This window comes from Hypomesus nipponensis, chromosome 11 (assembly GCF_054491055.1).
Source record: "Hypomesus nipponensis isolate SF chromosome 11, ASM5449105v1, whole genome shotgun sequence".
NCBI classification, from domain to species: domain Eukaryota; kingdom Metazoa; phylum Chordata; class Actinopteri; order Osmeriformes; family Osmeridae; genus Hypomesus; species Hypomesus nipponensis.
This window is the reverse complement of record NC_140371.1, coordinates 12,423,812-12,447,338: the sequence shown is the minus strand read 5'-3', so window position 1 is coordinate 12,447,338 and position 23,527 is coordinate 12,423,812. Positions and strand designations below refer to the sequence as shown.

Genomic DNA, 23,527 nt, shown 5'->3' with positions numbered 1-23,527 from the left:
AGTACATTTGCATTCACTGTGACTTCTTCCTGAGCTGAGCCATCAGAACTCACACAATACTAATCAGCACAATCTTGTTGCTTGATGCTCGAACGTGACTACATTATAGCATTAAAACACCAAAATTGAATACGGGAGCCGAAGGGGTGGGGGCGAAATGTCTGTTTCTTGAAATCCTCTAAAGACATCAGTCACTGTCTTTCTTTTGTTTCCTTTTTATTCATCTTCTCATTCAGCGCCAAGGCTAATGACAAAATAACGGGCTAATTCCAGTAATTACTGCCTGTTTGTCTGAGGGAATTTGCACATGACAGTGCTTCATTTTGATCTTTGCGCCGAGGACGTGAGGCTTTGTGGCTAACAACAGGCAGACAGGTCAGGCATTAGCGAGGTACACTTAAAAGAGGAAAACAAAAAAGATGAAGGGGAATGACAGAAAGAAAGATTGGAGCCCCAGAGAAATAATTATCAAACAAAGTTAACCCTGACAATTAACAATTGCCAGATAATAGACCATTGGTGTGGGCCTATGTAAAATAAGACACTCGGACAGGCAACAGAATAACAAGGAAAGTGGCGAAAGAGATTGCTGTCATAAAATGTATAATTTAAATGTAATAAATGATATTCTCTATGAGACTCTGATTAAAATGCTCAGGTCCATACAGTATTACTGTCATGGGGAGATAGATATGTCCTCTCTGGCTTTCAATTAGAGGAGCGTCTTTTCTTTCCAAGTCCTCAGTATACACATACTAGCATGTTCAGGCTTTGTACAAACATCTGAAATCTATACTATGACAGACACAAGAATGAACTGATTGCAGATTAAACCTCATGTAGAAAGGCCTCAAAGTTTGAGTCAATGGGAAAGGTGTGTACGTGTGTGTGTATGTAACTGTCTGTGAGTGTAAAATGCAAACCCAATTGTTGAGGGTTACACAAACAGTTCACTTTAGTTCACATTATTTAGTGACACTCATCTCATGGGTTGGCAAATAAACACTAATAAACTCAAATGATGTGTCACTACCCTCACAGGGAAAGGGTAAGCCTCTTGGCAGGGCCTAAACGTACTCCAAATGGAACAAAAACATGTGAAGTTCCCACTTTTCCTTTGCATGATTTCATTGGTGGACACACACACAGTTCCAAACCTGACCGTTACCCTGAAGAGTGAACGTGGGAGGAGATGGCACCAGCAACTGGAGGGCTGCTTCAATAGAGTTGCCTCTCGAAACTGCAGCCGCAACTACCCCTTTTTATCCAGCCGTTTGAGGACAGACAGCGTAGGCCTTCCTGTTTCCACTGTCCTCACCTGCCCATCCCCCACTCTCACACAGCATGACTAAAAACAACCTTGCCCTATACAGGGTTGAGTACCACTCCTCATACACTCCTGTTAGAATAACACACTCGCTGTCTAATGCAGGCTGTTATTGAATACGAAGGGCCTGTTTAGTTTCATATTCAGTGAGTTGGATCATTGGTGAGGGACCTGCAAGGGAGCTATAATTCAGCAGGGGATTTAAATGACATCTGTGCACCAGCTAATCAGAGATGGTGTTTCAAACCAGTATAGATGTTTTTGTGTCATTTTACCTTTAGCAATGTACATACACTATAGCCATGGTGCCTTCACTTGACACTGATCACCCTTATTGTCATGGAACTGTGAGGGCATATATTGTGTGACGGTGTACATTTCACGATACAACTACATTACTAAACTCTCATGTTGTGTTTTATCATTCTAGGTTCAAACTATTGAAATAAACATCAGATTGTTTTCCCTCTGGTGTAGTTTTAGTAAATATCCAGTTGGTGGCAGCGTGATTCTTCAAGAGAAAAGCTGCTCATGCACCACACAAACTACACACTGAGCTGAACTGGATACCTCAGGATAAAATCAAACTCAAATTCATTTGTTCAAGAAGTGAACATTTTGTGTCGTACTCAAGGAATGTAAACACATGTAGGTGTCTATTAGTGTGTCTTTCATATGTTTGATATTTTGATACAATGTGTGTGGTTCATATGAAATCCAGATGACCAGAATAAACAACCGACAATCATACCTTTGAAAGACACATATATTTTATTGGGTGACAGTTTGACTGTGAATACTTGGCATTGATTAAAGTAATTGCATGAGCACAACACTAAATATGTAACTCAATAAAGTAGAAAAAGGACATTGTGCATTAAAAAAAAAAAAAAAAAATGATGTGCAGTTTGTGAAAAGGTTTTGATGGTGGCAAGTTTGGCAGGGAGGTGAAGTCACATTCTTTTATTACCACAAACAGAAAATATAGTAGCTTCATTTTTTTATATCTGCTTCTATTACATATTCTAGATTAAGAGAAAATCACTTTTAGTTTTAGTATGCAAAAGCTAGCTAGACCAGTGTCTCAGTACACCAATTAATTCAACTTTAGGTGAACTAACATTGTAACATTGTAGCTTTTATGACATATTAGCTCCCTGGTTAGGGTTAGGATGCTGCCTTGACAACTGAATACTGCTCACTTTAGCTAAACATGTCTTCATACAATTTCAACATAACTTTAAAGATTAAGCAGCTACATAGAATATTGTGCATTATATAGTAGTGGAGGCTGAACAAAATACACAGTATTTATTCAAAGGATCATACATTAAAAGGTAAAACATTGCAGTTTTCTAATTATTCTTCAGAGTTAACATTCATTGATTAACCAGTCTATGAAGGTGAGAGGCAGAGGTTAGGGGGAAGATTGTAAAGCATTAGTGAGGACAGAATGGGACTGTTTAAGGGTTCAGTTGAGCAAGATACAGATGTTTACAGTCTTTGCATGAGCCCAGTGATCTAATCCAGCAAGATGACTCGATTACTGATGGATTGAGTTCACACATACTATTACACTGGCAAATGAAGTCTTCTTAGGTCTATACACAGCATATCTGCTTGAAGGGGGCAACCTTGAGAAGAAAACAAACGGACAAACCTCTTTGGAGTGCACTGACTCATGCAGCAGCAAATGATTGGTCACGGTAGCAGTGAGACCCGACTTGTGTAACATCATCATCAGTGATAACTTCATAACTTAGGAGCAAAAGAAGGTGTGGTGAGCAGTAATTATTTTAACCATTCCAAAGTTCCACATGCAAAACATGCATTGCAGGAGAGTGTGGAAGACAAGTGTAAGGTACTGAAGCTCGCGCAATTCTTAAACTGACAATTGTAGTGAGGTAATGCTAGAGTAACTGTCAATGCCCTCATTTAATCATTGTAACCCCTTTCAACTCCTCAGAGTGCACCAAAACAGAACAAATAATGCGGACCAGTAAACTGATTTAAATCCAATATTCTGTTAAGAAGATACTAGCTATTTGCCTTTCTTTGACCACCATAAAAGATGCATGATTTTTTCTTTTCATGACCTGAGGTTAATCCTTTTGATATCTTAAATTAGGCACTCCTTTATTTAACAAAATTACTTAAATGCCACTTTCCATTATATTGAAGATAAAACGTGTCATTGCAATTGCAATGGATCATTCTCCATTAGGGTTGAACATTGTTTAAATGGCAGAATCTTCATTGGTTGTACTCAAAGTAGGGAATGTAGATGCTAAATCAACATAAAAACAATAGTTCACGAATAGTTATTGCGTTAGGAAGAGGAAGGGATAGGCTTTGGAACTGTCAGCTTTGATGACAATGTATTACTTTTGGGCTTTTGAAGAATGATACATTTCTCAAAAGCCGGATAAATTGTAAAAAGTTGTTCAGTATAAATAACGTTGTCCAATTCAGTTATTAGAATCAATACTCCTAGGGTTCTCCATTACATATATTGATAGATACTAAGCAAATCCAGATATTAGCCAAAACCATGCTTCAATATCTTTTAACCTAATTAAATAAAATAGCAAGATATTTGGGACAAAGGTATTTCAATGTGTTATTTTACAGTCATTGGGCAAAATCTCACACAGAGTGAATGCACCACTGAACATCTGCCTCAGACTCTCATGCTGGTGAGAAGAATGGAAAAAGTTGTTGATGTGACAGCCCGCACACTGCATTGAAGCTGCTCAAACAATAACGCTAAAAATCTGTACAATATTTAAATACTGTATTTACAGAAATAAACATATTTTTCATTTCATCTTTCCCAAAGAACCTGTACTTTTTGTGCACAGCAATCTAATGAAATTGGCATGTTTAAAGCGGAAAGATTCGGTGGCTTTTTGTCCTTGGTTGTTTTAAGTAACATTAACAAAGAAGGCAACAATTAAGCGCATTGCAGTGGCTACATTAAAAATGAGCTTTCTGATTCAGCTAGCAGCATGTTCTCTGCCATCTGTCAAGACTTCTCAGTAAACCTTCACATTCTAGGATTCACATTCCGCTGTGGAACAAACAGGTAGAGTGAATTGTTTACATCTATATTGGTGAGGAATTATATATTGTAAAGACTTGTTATTTAAGCCTGATGTGTAGTGTTAGTCATTCCCTTTTTCAACTGAAATGTACATGTAGCAATCAGCCAAATTCCTTAAACTGATATCAATAATATTGGACGTTCTGCTTTAATGTAATCACAATGAACAGAATTCTCATATATTCTGAAGCGTATGCACCAAGTTTGTTTTGTAAGATATAATTCTTCCCTTCTATGATGTCTTTTGTCATAAGGAGTGAGGGGAAATAAGGTAAATACAAATTTGAAAGCTGTCCAGTGTAGTTTACTGTCAATAACTAAGTTGGTGTCGTAGAAGAAAAGCACTTCCTTTCAGATGCACTCAAACCCTGACACAGCAAAGGTGTGGCCTTATGGGTAGGAGAGTTTCTGAATGCAGAATTTTTCTCAAAGTTTTCTGTAGTTTAAATGATTCACAACATTTATGAAAGTGTCCTCTGATGAGCCAGGATTGGAGAGGACACTGATATACTGTAGCGCTGTATAATGAAGCTGTGAGTCGGAAAGCTGGAAAACTTCTGTGTAAACTTCCTGCTTTTTAACAAAGCTACAGCTTCACCACACAACCATAGTTAGCTAACACACACAATGGACATAACACAGGACTGCCATGCTGTATCAATAACACAACTAGCAAAGAGCAGGCTAGTACGTCATGTAGCATATCTGAATCATCTAGTCTGAATCTGAATGATGTGCCGCGTTTCAAATAATAGATTGGCATCAAGGTAGGCCATGTTCTCAGGCCTGCTACCTACTGCATTTCAGCAACTGTGCCCAGTCCATTGTGTGTGTGCTGTGCTTGCAGGTTTCTATTTCCCTATGACCTCTGACCCCTTTGTAACAGTGTCTGGCGCCCCCTGTCTACTGACTGAGGAAGTCAATGCTAGCCTTAACGGTACGCGACGTGGCTACGTCCACAGCCATGGCCCGGATTTCCGTGTCCCCGAACTGCATGAGCGTCTGGATCTCACGCCGGGCGACGGGGCTCTCCGTCCCGCTCACGTCTAGTCGCAGCGTTCCGCACTTCCTCACCCCCGGCTCGCTGATGAAGCCCACCTTTTCCTTCTCCGAGCAGTAGACGTGGATGACGATGACCTGCTGGGACGGCTTGGCCGGCGTGTAGCTGCGCTTCACGGTTTCGCCCAACGCCACCGACTGGTCGGCGGCAATGAAGGTGTCAAAGACGTCGGTGCACCAGCGGGTGCCGTCCTTCACCAGCATCTTTTCCGGCGGGTGCTTGCCCTCCACAAAGCGGTTGAGGACGCCCACGCCGTAAGTGAGGGGCGAGCGGCGCACTTTGATGACCCCAGGGTCCAGGCCGAAGAGGACGGCACCCTTGAGGATGGTCAGACCCACGTCATGTGGGATGATGATGCGGCTGCGGCCCTGCAACATGTTCTGGACCGCCTGCTGGAGGAGGGGCGACTCAGCGAAGCCGCCTACCAAGAAGAGGAACTTGATGTGGCACACCTCTGGCTTCTCAAAGAGCTCAGCTGAAACGTACAGGGGGGTTCTGGTTAAACTAGATATTGGATGAGGTGCAATTATACTCCTCCTTGATTTGGAATCTGGATAGTTTAAACGCTTTGGCCTTTGCAAAACACTTATGTTTAATGGGGGAATACTAGAATATTTCTCTACACATTCCTATTTTAGAGTAGCCTGACGTTGTCATACTCATAATTCCAGTCAGAATATGAGTCTGAAAACTCTCCGTTGGGCTGTTACTATGGGGCGTGTGTCAACCGAGCTAGTAAAACAAATGCCTCTTCGCTCAATTGGATAGAGCCAATTAGAGCAACCTAATATGTTGTTTGTTGAAAACGAATTAAACCCAAGCGCTCTTTGGTGACGTTGTTGATTAAGTTACTGTTGATCATATGTCCATCATCGTATAAAGCCCGCCCTGACAATTTATATATATTTTATATATATATATATATATATATATATATGTATATATATGTATATATATATATAGCTTTTCCACAATCGAGCCCCTCCAGACCCAACTTCCCGACCAAATGTTTTTGGTCCTAACCCTAACCCAGCCAGGCTAATTTTAGAGGGTGAATTTTGTGTGATTGGAACTTTCTCAAATCGTAAGAAAAAATGTAAATCATTGTAAGGACTCACGTGTTTACTCAATTAGGGATAATATCAAAACACCTTGAACAAATACAACCCTTTAAGCCAAAGTGTTTCAGTATATTACCAAAAAACCTCAACAGAATCTCAGCCGAGCGTGCCAGAAAAACCTGACCTACTTTTCCGCAGGTCAAAGATACCGTATGAATAATGGAGAGTGACGGATCTAGGGGGGGAGGAGACTATTGGCTGCCCAGATTTGTGCATCAAATGTGGGGTGTACTGGGTGCCCCAAAAATTTCTCCAGAAGGAATCACAGGATAATGTGTTTAGTTGATTACGGTTTGGGCACTCTTGTACAGTAGGTTGAATGTCTGTTTGATCAATAACCCAAAGCATGAAGGATAGTGTCTCTGTGATAAAACCTCAATTTTGTAGTTTCTTTTTGTGCCTTTCAGCTAGTCAGTGATATTTCCAAATTCAGAAAAGGCACAAGGATTCACCTTCATTCAACCTTCATTCAGGGTTGACATGTGTGACACATGTGAGTTATACAAGCCAACACCGTCTCCTTTCTCATCCATCTGGAACGGACTTAGACACACACCTGGATCGTTTTCCACTATCTGCTACTATATAATCACAAATGCATCTTCAGGTGTTTTTGTCTGTGTTTGTGTCTGCATGTGTGTGTGTGTGTGTGTGTGTGTGCATGTCTAATAAAGAAAACCCTGCACTCTGCTACATATTCACCCACCCTCAAAATTGCTATCTGACTACACTGACGTCCTGGTTTGACACCTGGTCAGATCTCAAAGGCAGGAAACACTATGTATGGTAACTACTATGCATCATAGCACATTGTGCATGGGAACGACTATATATCATAAGATACTGTGTATGTTAACTAAATCGTAGGACACTGTTTGCAGGTGAGGGACCACAACATATAAATGTAGTTTCAACTCACTGAGGTGCTGAATGATATGGTCGATGGTTGGCTTGAAGAGCGAGTTCATGGCGTCAGGGTTCATCCTGAGCATGCCTTGAGAGGACCACTTGACAAAGTCCACACTGTACACAGGAGGTGGAGAGGAAGGAGGGAGGAAGGAAGGGGTGAAGAGTGAAGGAATGAGGGAGAAGCGAAGGGAGGAGGGTGGAGGAAGAATTTAGGAGGAGGAGAGAAGGGAGTAGAAGAAACAGAACAAAAACAACAAAGGGTAATGACACCATGACCACATATGAAAGCAATGTGCAATGCAGTAACACTGGAGAAACTTGTCAAAATGAGACCATGGTTTGTTCTGGATTTGACTGGGGGCGCTGCCTAATGTGAAAATGACATCCAGTGCTTTGTAGGCTGCTCACAAACACATGTGCATACAGGAGAACAATAGAAGCACGGTGTGGCTTACACACAGCAGGCCAGGACATCCTCTCTAGGGAGACCAGCGCTCTGCTCATATTGATATCTCCACGCTCGCTAGCCTCCATCCCAGAAAACTGTAAATCCTGTCAGGATCTACAGCACCATCTGTTCTCTGTAGGGTGTTCTCAGAAGTGTGTGTGTGTGTGTATGTGCGTGTGTGTGCCTCAGACTATCTATCACACACATTTTTTTGTCCAGTGAGCCAGACTACGTTTACAGTTATGAGTCAGATGACCCGGAGGGCTGGAGGCTTAGGTTTCCACCATGTGAATGTCTTTAAGGGTCCCAAGAGGTTTTATAAGAGGTTATGAAAATCCATACAGACGGAAAATGGTGCCATTAGTAGCTTGACTACAGGATGGCTTTAAAGTGAACAAGGCTCTCAAATGAAGATATCTTGAAAATCTACTAATATTTACAGTAGTATTTTAACTTCCAAGCTTCATATCAGGGCAGGAGATTTTTTTACTGTAAGTATCCTGAATAACATCTGGGAAAACGCATTCATACACTGTAAATAATGACATCACAATCCAAGCAACTTGTAAGAAGCTGAGAGGGGAATTCGTAGACAGCTAGTAGTCAGCTAAAAGTCAGTTCATAGTCAGCTAATGATGTTGTCAGGTAGACAGTCTCTGAGCTGACTGCACTGTTCTCCTTAAATTGGAACATTGAGGAATGCCTTACTGGGCCACTTTCTTCATCATAGACGTGTGAAAGGACATAAATGACAGATTTATTGTCAATCTTTCTCTGTTTAAAACTTTGGCAATACTATCAGGTTACATTGAGTACTTTGTAATTACATAGCAATACCTATACTCACAACTCTGCAGGAAATGCTATGTATTTACACTTCACTACAGTTTATCTGTACTAAGTTATTAGACACATGAAACTTGGTATGTAGAAGCCTGGACTTTTTCAGGGGTAAGTGTACGTTAACATTTATATTTATTTAGTACACAACCTACAACTGCTCCTTGACAACATCCACTTTTAACATAAACTATACCGTTAAACACAAAATGATATACTATTTATTTACATAGCAATTCCTATGTAACTACAATGTTTTTATAATAGGTACTATATTTATTGCACTATAGTTACGTGACTGTAAATGTTGAATTATTGTACTCTTAGACATAAGGTCATATTTTTTTGGGTTATAAATGTTATTTAGCATTTCTAGACATCAAAATTAACCACCTGAATTGGTTATATTGTTTCAAGATGTTTCTTATTCATTACTAATGGGAGTGCATACTATCTACTGTAGTTAAGAGTAGTGATAATGTTCCAGCCAGTAAATAGATTAGAAACTGTTATAGTAGAAACACACCGACTCAACCATTGTTAACTCAATAGCTTTCAACCTCTCAGCGTATACTGTTGAATTGTATGTGCAGACACACCAACACACGCACACAAACACACTCACTTGCTCTTGCGCAGGGCATGCTCCACACTGTGCCCTCTGAACTTCTTGTAGTAGTCGATGAAGGAGAAGGGCAGGTTGATGTTCAGGGGGTTGGTCCGGTCAGGGGCTGCTGCCCGCTTCCGGGACTCAAAAGCGATCATCAGATCCACCCAGGCGGCTGGTCGCTTGATCTTGAACTGGTCGATAAAATCCTGACCAAAGATCTTGCACAGGAGCTTCTCAAACTCATAATCAATACCGATGGAGCCATAAGGACCACCTACAGGGGGGAAGACGAGGCTTGGTCAATAACAACTCAAAAATGGCATGTGTCACTGTGTCGACAAAACTAGTGAGGGTCAGTTTTAGGGACAGATTATAGTTTTGTGTTGGATAATAAAAGCCCATTGAAAGGGGAAGGTCTGTTTATATTGCTTTTCGGTCCTGTCAAATTATTTAGTCAACATGGTTACCCTTGACTGGAAAAATGGTTGCTTTAGTTTTGGTGGACCACTTTGCTGTCTGTCTTTCTTGGTGCCAGAAAGCTCTGTCTAAAGCCTTTGCTAAAATATACCACCTGAAAATAGAAAAGGGGAGAGCTACAACACTGGGTGCTTCTGTACCTGAGGCCTTGTACAGCTCCTTGAGATGTCCCTCAGGCAGACGAATCTGATGGACCGTGAGGTCGACCGTGCCCCCGCCACAGTCTACCACAACGTAGCGGTCACCTAGAGACAGGGAGAGAAAGAAAACACTATGTGAGGGAGAGGCGGCGGAAAGACACAATCCAATAGGATTTAGGTGAACCTGTAGCTCCGCTTCTGTGAAGTAACTTTGGGGTTTTCCCTCTAAAACTCTGCTTCTGTGTTTTGAAACTCTCTGAGGACATTGATACATGAGACAACACAATGCCCTGAAAGAGAGACCTAGTGGGTATTCGTGACCTAGTTTTCCACTACATATACAGAACTGTGGCAAGCAAACAGGAGGGCTATGGGGAGGGGCAGGGGGAAGGGGTGTGTGTGGGTGCGTGTGTGTGTGTGTGTATGAAGAGATGGGATGGGGGAATTAGTACAGGTAGTGGAAAAGTCTGACTTGATGTCGGTCATTCTATGAAAAGATCCTACTATTGCAATGCTAAATTGTGATGAAACAGTCAACACAACCTGAATTGAATACACTCATAATATGCACCAATATGCACTCATACTGTAAATATAGTGTTTACAAAACATTACTGCCAGAACACACAATAGTGTTTATGACCAGGAATAGAAAGACTGAAACGGATTTAACTTAAGTAACCCTGATAAGCTTCATCTAAATTTACAGACAGCACTTGATAAGTGGAGAGATCATTCATTAAACTGTGAAAAGCTTCAGAACATGAACTGTTTCGCTAATACCGTGTAAGGAGCCTACATTGGTCATATTGCATCTCCATTTACGATGCAAGGTCGGCGGCCTTAGAAAAAGCAAGGGCAAAAACAGGAAGAGAAAAATAAGAAAACAGAACGTGTGAGAGAGAGAAACTCTACCTTCTTCCAGCTCCGACCATAGCTCCCCTATGACATTTTCCACCAAAAACGTGCGGCTCTGTCGGTTGCGCCGGCCATGCTCCTTGGCTGGTTATTAACAGAGAGAGAATGGCTGGGTGAGTGTGAGAGCGGGCAGAAGAGCTTGTGGGCGTGAGGCTGTGGGTCAAACAATGTGAGGCAAGCGGCAGGGTGATTCCGTGGGGTCTAGACTAGGGATTCAGGCCTGTGAGGTGAGTGGAACACATCCAGAACATTCCATGGGGCCCGGCTGTAGTTACAGTACTACCGGAAGGAGCCTCCAACAAACATGCACTGTGCTGGCTGTTTTTTTCCCTTCAAATGTTATGACAGCTACTACAGTCTAAACTGTGTGTATCCAACTAGAGGTTAAGTTAAACCTTACAACCCAATAATATAATTTCAACCAATTCTGTAAACTGGTCATTGTTAAAACAGAAATCTACCTACTGTAGCTGGTTATAATTACAGATAGAATTGAGAAAATGTTAGTTCTACATAAAATAATTGAATAGAGCACTGAGGAATGCTAACAACTGCTAACCTACTGTACAGGGGGAAGACACAAGAAATTTGGCACTTTGTGTGAACTGTCAAACAACAGGAAAACACTGTTGTATTTAGCATGACCACACCGACCTAAAAGTCAAACGGGCATTTCCTCTAACAGGGGAAAAAGAGGAGAAAGGACTTTTCCAATCCATTAGCTTTCTAGAGTGACTGTGCAACTGATCTTGAATTTGATTATAACACAATAGCGACACTCCATATCCATTTCTTAACAACAAGAAACCATGAGCTTTCGCTTGTACATATAAGATGCAGATATTACATTTAGAATAGCTGCTTGGATATAGGGAAGGACATTGTGTGACAATTGATGCAGAGGAAGCATCTGGAGCAAAATCATTATTTCCTGTGAGCTTTCCTTACAACACCAAATGAAGTCATCTGGAAAAGTCTTGTAACATCCTATTTTATAAAACCCCAGTATTAGACTGTAACATATTTATATTCTTTAACCTTTCCTTTTTTATCCTGTGTATTGCTGCTAATTGGAAAGTTGGCAGTCTGCATAAATATGACCACTTGACAAAGGTTTCTCTTTACTTGCTAAATGAAGCACCTGAAGACTATTTAGGTGAAGGATATGAATGGTGGATGGAAGTTTCAAAAACACAGAGCATTTGGTTAAGCATTATAAAACTGTTGCCAGAAGCCATGGATCTCTGCACTCAAAAGCTGTCTGAACCAGGTCATTAAAAAGTCCATAAAGTAAAACCATGCAATGCCATCTGCTTTGAAGATACACTAATAGCCCCTAGCACTGCAAGAACATCCGATTAGCATGGTGAAACATAAGCACAGCACCAAACCAGTACACTGTCACCCACTGGCTGTGAGGTAAACATGTATAGAGGTTTTTATGCAAGAAAAAGCTTTGTATTCATTTTCAATCAAAGTTTAGGCAACAGTTTTCTGTCCTAAACGAGCCAGTGTTATAATTACTACTAGCTTGAGATCGTGACATTTCAATCAGTCTTATCACTTCAAGTAGTTCCTCCTAATTTATATTGAAATTGTGCTTATTCACTACAGAGTCCTTCCAATCTCAAAGGTCAATGCAAACAGTATCTCATGAAGTTCTTTTGAGCGCTAAAATACACAGTACCCGAGAGACAAAATGGAAATATATGACACAATACTACCTACATGTAACACTTTCCAATAAATATATGTCCCCCATCAATTGATGAATATAATCAAATGGAATAGAATGCAATCCGCCAATCTCAGAGGGACAAAGAGGAACCTTCATTTACTGTGTGAAGCTTCTATCTCTTCAGAACAAGAAAATATTCCGCAGAAGTCTGCCTACAACTGAATGCCAGACTGTGAATGCTATTCAGTCACATTCCTGTACAGTCAGCCTGTGAAGAGACTGAAGGGGAACGTCCTTCTCAATCTCTCCTTTAGATCATTGGTGTAGAACAGAAATGTTTCCAATACAAAAGAGTGTTGTGCAAAAAAGTGAAGGATAAGTGATTTGCCATCGCTGCTTCACATGCTGGTAAATGTATAGGATTTCATTTTAGCTGAGGCTCAAACTATTTTTACCTAAAGCGTATCTACCAAAATGCATGTTTGAAATACCCTTTGGTATTTAGTATAGGTATGGTCTTTATTGGCTGTACGTTTGCAAAAGAATGATACAATTTCTCACATGTATTATGTCCAACACATCAAATGTCATCCGATGAAGATGCAATTTTAAACATCTTACTTCATGAACAAGAAGCAACAGCAAACTAAGGGGGGAATGCGGGGAATAACATAAAGGATTCAACAGGTCAGAAATCCCTGTTCTTCATGCAATGGGTGTCTGAATTAAAATGACCATTTACCAGGACTTGGAGTACCTTAGTTTGGAGGGAAAAAATATAAAGAAAAGCATCAAAAAGAATTTGCTTAACAGAATTATTCCTGACACTCTCTGATACATGTTCACATTGTGATGTTAACTGACATGAACTGATAACATCATAGTACAATACTCACTGTAGAGCATAAAATAAAAGTAGAGCTATACCAATCACAGTTTCTTACGTTCTGTGTTGGGTGCTACTACCAACTATTACCTTGGTTTCCTTCCAAGCTAATTGGACCAATAAAAAACAAATATTGAATACATTTTGCGTTGATTTGAAGGTTGCTGACAAACAACCAATCAAGATTAGTTTGAAAGACAAAAATGCAACATATATGGAATGTAAACAATGAGGGATGGTGCAGTAGTGATCTCATTGGCCTATGCTGTGTTGTGGGCGGGATTTACCCTGGGTCATTGCCGCCCCCACATTTTCAGTGGGGCTGAAGCCATTCTGGGTTGTCCGAGAGCTGATGTCAACCATCTGGTGAAGGCGGAGTTTGCGGCAGTAGATTGATGCTGCCTCTGGCTCAAGGGCAATGATGAGCTGCTCTGGGTTTTCACGGGAGACCAGACCAGACTAAAGGAGAGCAGAATACAGGAAGTACATGTTTTTAGCTCTTCACACAATGTAGTACATAATGACAACAGCAATGTTAGTAGGAAGAAACCCCAGTGAACAATGTATAATTTCAGCCATTCCAAGCCTAAAGGCGACCTACAATTTAAAGTGTGCTGGCCCGCATGGCCGTAACTATGGAGATATAACCTTTTGTTTCCCTTTCACACTAATTACCCTTCATCATCACCACATGGCCAACAGACAATATGCAGCTCAAAGGGAATCGTTCATTGAAAATATGATTACTGTAATAACAAGCATAAGTTATTGTCCTCCTAAATGACAAAATGAAAAATTGCCTGAAGAGAAGTACTGAACTTTGGCCACGTCCCATCAACAGGAAATTACACAAGCAATAAATCACCTAATCCAAACATTTAAGTAAATCCCAAAAGCTGCTATATTACACAATTTTGACCACCACTATACTCGACTACTATGACATCTAATGCTTTTGCAGTGTGCTGGGCCAGTATCAAGAATCTCATGATGCTAGTTGGCAGTCTATGTTCTGCTGCTTTGCAGCCTATGAAGAGGCCCATCCCTTTCAGAGAGGCTGAGAATTCCTTCATAGTCCCCAGTGAGATCCGTGACAGGTGACAGAGGAGGAGAGGGAAGGGGGTGGGGACAGTCCTCTCCTCCCTCATTCTTCCCTTTTATGATTATTAATGATCGCAGCCAGAGGATGCTGAGTCACTGCAGATGCACACTTAAACCCCACCCAGCCACACCCACCCACACCCCACCTCCATGCTTCTATCCCCACTGCAGATATCAGATGATCCGAGTCGATAAAAGAGCCTTCTCTCCTCTGCGTCTCTCCCCTCTGTCCTCCTTCATTCCACCTCTCACATCCCTCCATCTCCCCTTCTCCACACCCCGCACACACATCTTTAATCTCCCTCGTGCGTCTTCCCTCTCGTCTCCGTCCCCTCTCTCCCTCCGCTAATCTCCCTCTGGTCCAGCCCCTCCTCCTTGTTCCCTGCAGAGTGCGGTCTTTACCAGCCGGCAGACTCACAGGCAGACAGCCACACCCATGTGACTCTCCCCTGCACATACTAATGGGCGGCCCCTCGCCCCACGTGCACACAGGCTCGCCCGCCCGCACACACAGACACCCTGCCTCACAGACGCCCTGCCTCACAGACGCCCTTCCTCACAGACGCTCCTCGACGTGGTGGCACCACACCCGTTGAGCATGCACTCTCTGACACACGCTCTCAGCCCGGCGTGGCTCTGTGGAGCAAATAGCTCATCATGACACGACCACTCTAGCCACGTGGTACCGTTGATAACAGCTTTCATCATGGGATTGTACTAACTGAGATCATTTTGTTCTCGTATATGTATTCCTCTATGGTGCTAAATGTGTAGTCCTCGCTGGTAGCTTCTTTCTCTGTCTTATTAAACAGCAAGCATTCTCTACCAGTCGAGTACAGATTTGCTGTCTTGGCACCGACGGCCCCCTCTCGCTGTCCCCTACTGCTGTCTGTAGGTCAGTGTGACTCTGCCGAGGCACAGTCACACATCCATGCGTCTGTGTGTGTGCATGTGTGTGTGTGAAAGGGAGCATGTGTGTGTAAGTGTGAGATTGTGTGTGGGTCTCGGTATTTGTATGTTCATGTTTCTGTGTGTGTTTGTGTGTGCGTGTGTATTGCGCACGTGTGTTGGCAGTGGGGGATGGAGCACTTTTGGGCACTGCAGCTCCAGAACCTCCACTCTCCTCTCTCTCCTCTGCAATACACCACAGCAGCTGCAGTGGTGGCAGACAGGGCCGAAACACGCCCAGTCATCACTAAATGCTCAGCACCTGCAGTACCTCAGACAAACAGCTGGGGGCTGAGCCTTCTAGGGAGCAGGTGAGGGGTGAAGACGGGGAGTTGCATCATCTCGAAGCTAAGGACCCTTTAGTTGCGAAAAAAGCCTTTGAAATTAATGTTGAAAGAGGAATGTAACGCCTTTCATAAAGCTACGAAAGTGTTATGATGTAAAAGAGGACCTATGTCAAGTGTGTTTTGGTGTCTCTTTGTAAGCGTGTACTCAGTACTGAAATAGTGTATATGTGCGTGTGGGTTTGTTTTCATGCTAATGCTGTGTGTACGTGTTTGAGTGTGCGTATGTGTCTGTCTGTGGCCTTTTACAGAGGCCATAGTACCTTGTAGGCAGCCTCTCTCATGAACTGCTTAGCTGGCATCTTCCAGATGGCTGGGACAGTGATGACCCATCTCACGTCATTGTTGTCAAACTCTCCGCCCGACTGGTCACTCAACTCCTGCCGGGGACCAAATCCAACATGGCATTTAATCTCTACTCTCCTCAACCATCCCATTTTCCAACGGCACATTCTAGAATCTACGTGCGAGTATTTAAACATTTGAAATACTATCTTTTGCCTCTTCCTGTATGGTTAGCCCAATCGGAAAGAAAAACTGTCGGCTCCAATACTGTTATCAAAGCTGTCCTCACTACCTTTAGGGCCTGCTCCTTGAAGAACGCCAGAGCGTACGCAAATATATCCAGAGCTTTTACTCTCTTCCCGTTCGCTGCATGGAGGTCTGTGTCGATGGAGAGATTCTGATTGGGGGGAAAAAGGAAAACAGAAATTAATTTAACCCTCATCTGCTGTACATGTCTTAATTACAACACCACACAGACATGGACTGATGAACAGCTATATTGCCCTGGCTGACGAGGTGCCCCAGTCCATCCACATCATGTCTATGTATGCAGAAAGTGTGGGCTGAGCCAAAAGTAGCTGGCAGTATTGGCTTTGGCAGAGAAGAAGGGCAGACGATTTCAAGTTTGCTGCAAAGTCAGCTTAGGGCAGCCAAGTTGCTCACCTAGCACAAGGACAGACGGTTGCAGCGTAATGAGGAAAATGTGTATGTGTTTGTGTACTCCTCAGCATGTGTTTGCTGGAAGACACTAGGGATGACCTTAAGCCCTTAATAGGGTGTGTGGTGGTGGGGAAGGGGAAGGTGTGTATCCAATGGGTGTGTAAAAAACGGTGTGTGTCCTTACTGCAGTGGTGTGAAGTTTCATTTTGAACTTCTCTAGGTAGAGCCATTGCTTGGACTCGATGGGGTCCAGGTCGTGATAGGTGTCACGTGCAGCATAGCCAAAACTGTGGAACTTCCTGTCTGGGGTTAGCAGGATGGTGGTCGGGGTCTTCTGATTGGACACACCTGGGTCACCGCCTTCCCAGCGTCTAGGAGTGACCAGCAATTCATATCATAAATCAAAACATTTCAGACAGTACAACTATGGTTGGAACTATATCATATATTAACTACAACTCACAATTCATGCATTTGCAGATACTGTAGCATCAATATTCAGAGTCTATCTTGACACAGAATGTCCACACAGATCACTCAAGGTGAAACACGCACAATCCAACCTTCTTCATCAGTCCCTTGTTAGTCTTTTAATTATCATGGAAACATTTGTACAATGTATTGTTCACCTCTAGGCTAATTGTGCTCAATTTAAATGTAGGCAAATGAAGATTATTGTAACTAAAATTAGCTTGGGTTCCATCCCTGAGAGATGAGAATTATACGTGCATTATGGGATTGTGAAGCCATGTTACAGGGGGTGGCCTGCTGTGAGGAACCCATTTGGATATTCTTGGAAATCACTGTCAGGAAATTGGGGTAATCTGAATTATGACAATGTATTACTTGTATCTATGCAAATAACATTTCTGTATTTGAAAAAAAAAATATATATATATATATATATATATATTTGAATATGTTTTGCTAATCACTGTCAACACAGATGTCATTGTCATCTTTATCATAATTTTAGGGAGCCAGTGTTTTCCAACAGCATAGTGGGCATTTTCTCAAATAAACACACAAGCATCTTGATCCTAGTTAACATTCATTGATCCATACAGTAGAAGGCCAATGCTTGAATGAAAATTCTAAATTATTCTACAGAGGCTAAACATGATTCGAGACATCATCAGCCTCGCCAAGAATGCGGCAAAGCAAAAATGGATGGCTGTGATTTATGCAGCTGCTACGCTAAGTGTTACTGACTCACCTTGACCTGTGCTGATCTGAAAGGGGCTTTACATTCTTCACATCAGTTCACTTAAATATGAACTAAAGAGAGTGAAAGGCTTTAAATGTTGTATTTCCTTTCTCTGTGAGTCAAGGCATCAAGACTACATTCTGGCTGGATGGGCTCTGATGTAAATAGCCTTGGGTCAACTACATTAATGTACTTTAGTGTCCTAATGGGAGCTAATGCAAAATCTACCAAACTGGAATTTGGAGTTTCTGGGTTAAATGTCCTTTAAGATTTTATTGTCGAAAAACCTGCGTGTGAGTCTTGAACCAAGACATTGCTATTTCTGAATAGTTGTTTACAACTCTGGTTGGGTTTTCAATAGTTGGAGAGTTTAGCTATGCAATTGGACTCCTGAACCAATGTGTGGGCCCCGCATCAGTAAGGACAGCTGATGAATGCTAATGTCCATGTCTATAAAAAAGAGTGTTTGTCCGACATTCACTGTCAATGCACCCAGTGCTTTCCACTGAGAGGATAAGTTTGACTCTAGGATGTGTTGAGCAGTAAAATCCAATCAAAAATAGAGTGAGTGCCTCTAGCCTGGCAATATAGTCACTCTAAGGTGCTAGCATGGTGTCAAGGATGTTGAAGGAATGTGTTGAACCACACAACAGTAAAAGAAAAAGAAAATACGTGTCTACTCTTGTAATTATCACAGGGCGGTAAACTTAGATCGAAACAGTCATGTTAGCCTGTGCAATTAGTTAAGAGTCCATCTTTACAAATTTTTGAAGTAAACAACTTTTATTTTTCAGTTTGAAGGTTCATATCAAATCTTTATGAGTGAACAATTACAAAGACTCCCTTGAAGCGAAGCCAAGTTGCTCAATCCATTTTGAGAGTTTAGGATATTCCAAGAAGTATTTGTTTGCGTAAGGATTTGGAGGGCAGATGGCTCAATCCTAAAGAAATAACCTCAGGGCTCCGAGGGTGATTTTGCAAGGATGTCTGGGATCAATAGTGCAAATACCTTACTCAACTTCTATCTTATGGCTGGACTTCATAGCAACAGATGTCTGTTTCTTGGCAAATGAGAGTTCACAGTACCTGGGTGAACCCTATTTCTTTCTTTCAAAACAGATGCTGGAAGCTTACACTAGCACTTCATAAACACCTACAGTATCTTTGTGTCAAGGTTAGTTGTTAGTTTGAGCATGTTATTTTAAAACAAAAGCTTTTCAAATGAATAGCGATGGTTTGTACGAAGATTCCTACATCTTATTCATACATAGAGTATCTGGAAAAGTACTCAATTCCTGTGCCAACCAACTCGCTGGGGTCTTCACTAAGATCTTTAACCTTTCTCTTTCTCTGACCACCATCCCACCCTGCCTAAAATCAGCTACCATCATCCCCGTTCCTAATAAACCAGCCATCAACAGCTCGAATGACTATAGACGGATTGCACTTACACCTCTAATCATGAAGTGCTTTGAAAAACTGGTTTCACAGCACATCAAATCAACCCTTCCCCCCACATTTGACCCACATCAGTTTGCTTAAAGAGCAGACAGGTCCACGGAAGATGCCATCGACATAGCCCTCCACACTGCACTGAGCCACCTGGAACTCTGTGGAACCTATATAAGAATACTCAGCTCAGCGTTTAATACTTTCATCCCTGACATACAGCAAATTAACTGCACGAGGCCTCTCTCCCTCCATCTGCATCTGGATAAAGGACTTCCTCACAAACGCACTGGCTCTCCACAAGGCTGTGTGCTGAGCCCACTACTGTACTCCTTGTACACTCATGCCTGTACTCTGACCCATCCCACCAACACCATCATTACATTTGCTGATGACCCCACCGTGATCGGACTCATATCAGGAGACGACGAATCAGTGTACAGAGATGAAGTACAGAAACTGACAGTGTGGTGCTCAGACAAGAATCTGTCACTGAACGCCACAAAAACAAAATAATTAATTCTGGACTATAGGAGGCAAAGTGCAGATCCGGCCCCACTCTACATCAAAGGGCACTGTGTGGAGAAGGTCCACACCTTCAAGTTCCCAGGAGCCCACTTGTCAGATGAACTCTCATGGTCTGACAACACCTCAGTGACAGTCAAAAAGGCAGCGACTACACTTCCTGAGAGTACTCAGGAAAAACAACCTGGAGTTTAGTCTGATGTTGGCCTTCTACCGCACCACTACCGAAAGTATACTAACCTACTGCATCTCGGCGTGTACTCGGTGCGGTTGCACTGGACCAGACAAGAGAGCCCTCCAGGGCTCATCAACACAGCCCAAAAAATCACTGGCTCTCACTGCCCTCCTTGGAATCCATTGCCTGCTCCCGCTGCCTTAGCAGGGCCAATAACATCTTGAAAGGCTCCTCTCACCCAGGCCACCACCTGTTTACTCTCCTGCCCTCAGGCAGACGGTACAGACCCTTTAGAGCAAGGACCACACGTCTTAAGAACAGTTTTTTCCCAACGGCCATCAGAACACTGAATATAGACATGCACTAAACACTAATCACTTTATTGACTACAAGTCACACATACCATCTCAGTCACCTTACACATATGTATGAACATAACTGTTTCTGTATTTATTGTAAAGCACCTCAGGGAAATACTGTTGATTTATTTATTGTTCCTCAGGGAAGTACTTTAGTCTATACCACTTCACTTGTTGAACTTAATATAGATATATATTTTAAGCTATTCGTACTTTTTTTAGATGGTTGTAATATTGTTGTGTTATATGTTGTTGTTGTGTACTATGTTGTCCCTCGTTGCACTAACAGGAGAAGCACTCAACATTTTTGTTGTATGCAAATACAAGGACAATAAAGACTTTTCTATTCTATTCTATTCTATACATACGTTGATGAAGAGAGAAGTGATGATTGTAACGCTGACCTTGCATCAAGGGGCTTTCAAAACAGACCATTCACAAGAGATTGGTAATTATCACCCAACCAACTGGTTTGGCAAATAAAAACTCAACAAGACTGCTATTAAGTCGTCATCGTCAAGAAATGCCCCCCAGAAACGAACATTGACATAACAGCCTGATATAACATACACACCTGTCTGTCAGTAGAAAATGTTGAGGGGGTAAACATTGGGGTGCCTGGTACGTGTGTGTGTGTGTGTGAGAGATCACTTGTCCCATTATCTAAACACACAGAACTGCACTTTGATTTATTTGACAAGCCGACCATTTGGAGGGTCACCCCCATGCTATACATTCTTAACTGACAATCAACATTACCCAAGTCTATAAAAGATTCAGTTAGTATTTTGACTATCCTACAGTTATCGATAGGGGAATCTCCTAGTGGTGCCCAGATGAGTTCCCAGGGGTGATTGGATCCCAGAGCAGTGAACCAGTCAGTCCCATCACTGATGGCTCATTACACTGATTGGTCCTGGGCCATTCGGACATGATAGATGCCAATGAAGCAGATAAATAGTGAGAGGGAGCTAACACAGTTTCTCTGATGACACTAAATTCATGGCAGCTTAATGTATTTTAGGCCCATGGCAATTTATTTAAGAAAATATACTTTATTTCTAGCTTTAAACGTCAGTCTGCGTGCATCCAATCAAAATGAAGAATGCAGCACTTATCTGTATCTGATCAGCATCCTGTGGGACAGCTATTTCAATTTTGATGGAGGCATACAATCAAACACTGTATCTTCTCTGCATATTCACTCCTATGTTTCCGTTGCCAACAACAGTATTGACAAAGGTCCTGCAACGGTATAGCCTGATCTGAGGGCCACGTCCCTCCCTCCCTCCTTTGAGTCTCTCATTCTGTTTTGACCAGTGACTGCAATGCAGCGTTGGCTCACCTCATGGTGTGAATACACTCTGGCTCGTTGGTGAAGGCATAAGCGTAGCCGCTGGATGTGGTGCCAAAGTCGATAGCAACCACCACCACGAAGGAGGGCCCTGTATGGGCATCTGGGTCTGTGTCATTTTGCTATGAGGGGGAGAAGATGGGATAGACTGGTGAGAACATTGGTGATATTTAGCTTTGCCCTGGAGGGAATGCTGGGCAATAGATTAATTAAACTACATAAGAAACATAGCCTTTTCCACCAAGCAATTTTAATTGGAACAAATCTGCTATCATTGTACAGTTTTGAGCCATTACAACAGCACTACATAAAGAGTGATACAAATTCAATCTGTAAGTAAAATCCAACTTCAAAAGCTGAAACCAAACCAATCTGAAATAGAAATAACAAAAGTCCACAGCATTACCTGAATGTGTGAGGGGGACAGCGGGGTGATGCCAGGATCACCCATACTCTTGGCCGGAGACGGAGTTGCCATTGCATCTGAGGAGAGACAAAAAGAGGTCATTCTTTAAGAAGTTCGACAAGCCAATAGAAACTTCATTTCATACAGCAGCACCAAGAATTCTGAAATACCAGTTAATTTTTTTAAATCAAAAATTCCTTTAACAACTTTTATCACTCGTTGACAGCAAAACGTCTGGCACACCTGCCTCTTAAACACTGACATTTCAATTCAATAAAGATTGAATCTGTCCATTTGGCAGCAGTATCTTCATTAGCTTGACTTAATAGCACGTGTGAAAAAGGTTCTCTGAAGATGCACAGTAATGCCATTCCCTAAACGTATCGTAAGTGTCTGGGGAGGATTGTTTCTCGACGGGATATCACGTTATATGTCTGTTTTTCCACGTCGATCGTTCTTTTCTGTCGTCAACCCCCACAGAGCGGATGAGTGGTCTGAAGACCCACAATGCACTTTGTCAGGCAATTATGGTGCTGAATTACCAGACCACCTGTGGATAGACATTTTCTTCAACCCATCCCACACTATTCTAAAATGGCCCCTACAACCTTGACTTCTTATATCAAAAGAGTACAATAAAACATCTAATATGGAATGGAGGAGTAAAATAATTTCTCTAGTGGTAAATGTGTTTTAGGACAGAGCAATTGAGCTATAAATGCTCATGTTGTTCAATAGTTGCGTCAGCATTTCTTTTAAAACATTTTGTTTACTAGGCAAAGAGATGTTGGGTTTATTGAGTTCCAGTTATTAAATGTCACTAAAAAGGTTAATCTGACACTTGATTTGTCTACATTGGAGAACTTTTTCAGGAAGTTTTGTAAAAAAAAAAGTACAAAATGGTGTTGTAGATTGAGAAAGAAAAAGAAGTGGAAGTAAATCAAGTGTTGGTTTTTGGTGGATTATTCGGTGGATTTGTGTTTTGGGTACAAACTCAAAGGCTAGTATAATGATGCATCCTGTCAGCATATTCAATTGTTATCGGAGCGCAAACAATTATAAGAACATTCAGCCACTGCAAATAGTACTTAGCGATCAAGCCACAGATAGAGTATCCTGTTTCCTTGGCACCTCCCTTTTCTCCCAATCAAGTGGAGTGGTCCTGGAATGTTCTACTACACATTCTAACAGGAAGCA

The 23,527-nt window shown here is 41.9% G+C and overlaps 1 protein-coding gene across 2 annotated transcripts in view; it reads right to left on the bottom strand.

Moving 5' to 3' along the window:
* Nucleotides 1–2,075: 2,075 nt before the first annotated feature.
* Nucleotides 2,076–23,527, bottom strand: part of hspa12a (heat shock protein family A (Hsp70) member 12A) — a 31,007-nt gene continuing 9,555 nt past the window's right edge. Inside the window, exons 2-12 of one of the 2 annotated variants that reach the window (XM_084710017.1) lie at nucleotides 22,331–22,407; nucleotides 21,916–22,046; nucleotides 17,040–17,226; nucleotides 16,488–16,592; nucleotides 16,174–16,290; nucleotides 13,805–13,976; nucleotides 10,951–11,037; nucleotides 10,036–10,140; nucleotides 9,434–9,692; nucleotides 7,531–7,634; nucleotides 2,076–5,965 (exon numbers count right to left, since the gene is read on the bottom strand). In XM_084710017.1, coding sequence (XP_084566143.1) covers nucleotides 5,334–5,965; nucleotides 7,531–7,634; nucleotides 9,434–9,692; nucleotides 10,036–10,140; nucleotides 10,951–11,037; nucleotides 13,805–13,976; nucleotides 16,174–16,290; nucleotides 16,488–16,592; nucleotides 17,040–17,226; nucleotides 21,916–22,046; nucleotides 22,331–22,407 — 1,976 coding nt within the window. In that variant the 3' untranslated portion in view covers nucleotides 2,076–5,333. The remainder of the gene's footprint in view (nucleotides 5,966–7,530; nucleotides 7,635–9,433; nucleotides 9,693–10,035; nucleotides 10,141–10,950; nucleotides 11,038–13,804; nucleotides 13,977–16,173; nucleotides 16,291–16,487; nucleotides 16,593–17,039; nucleotides 17,227–21,915; nucleotides 22,047–22,330; nucleotides 22,408–23,527) is intronic. The other variant, XM_084710018.1, reaches the window with a different exon arrangement.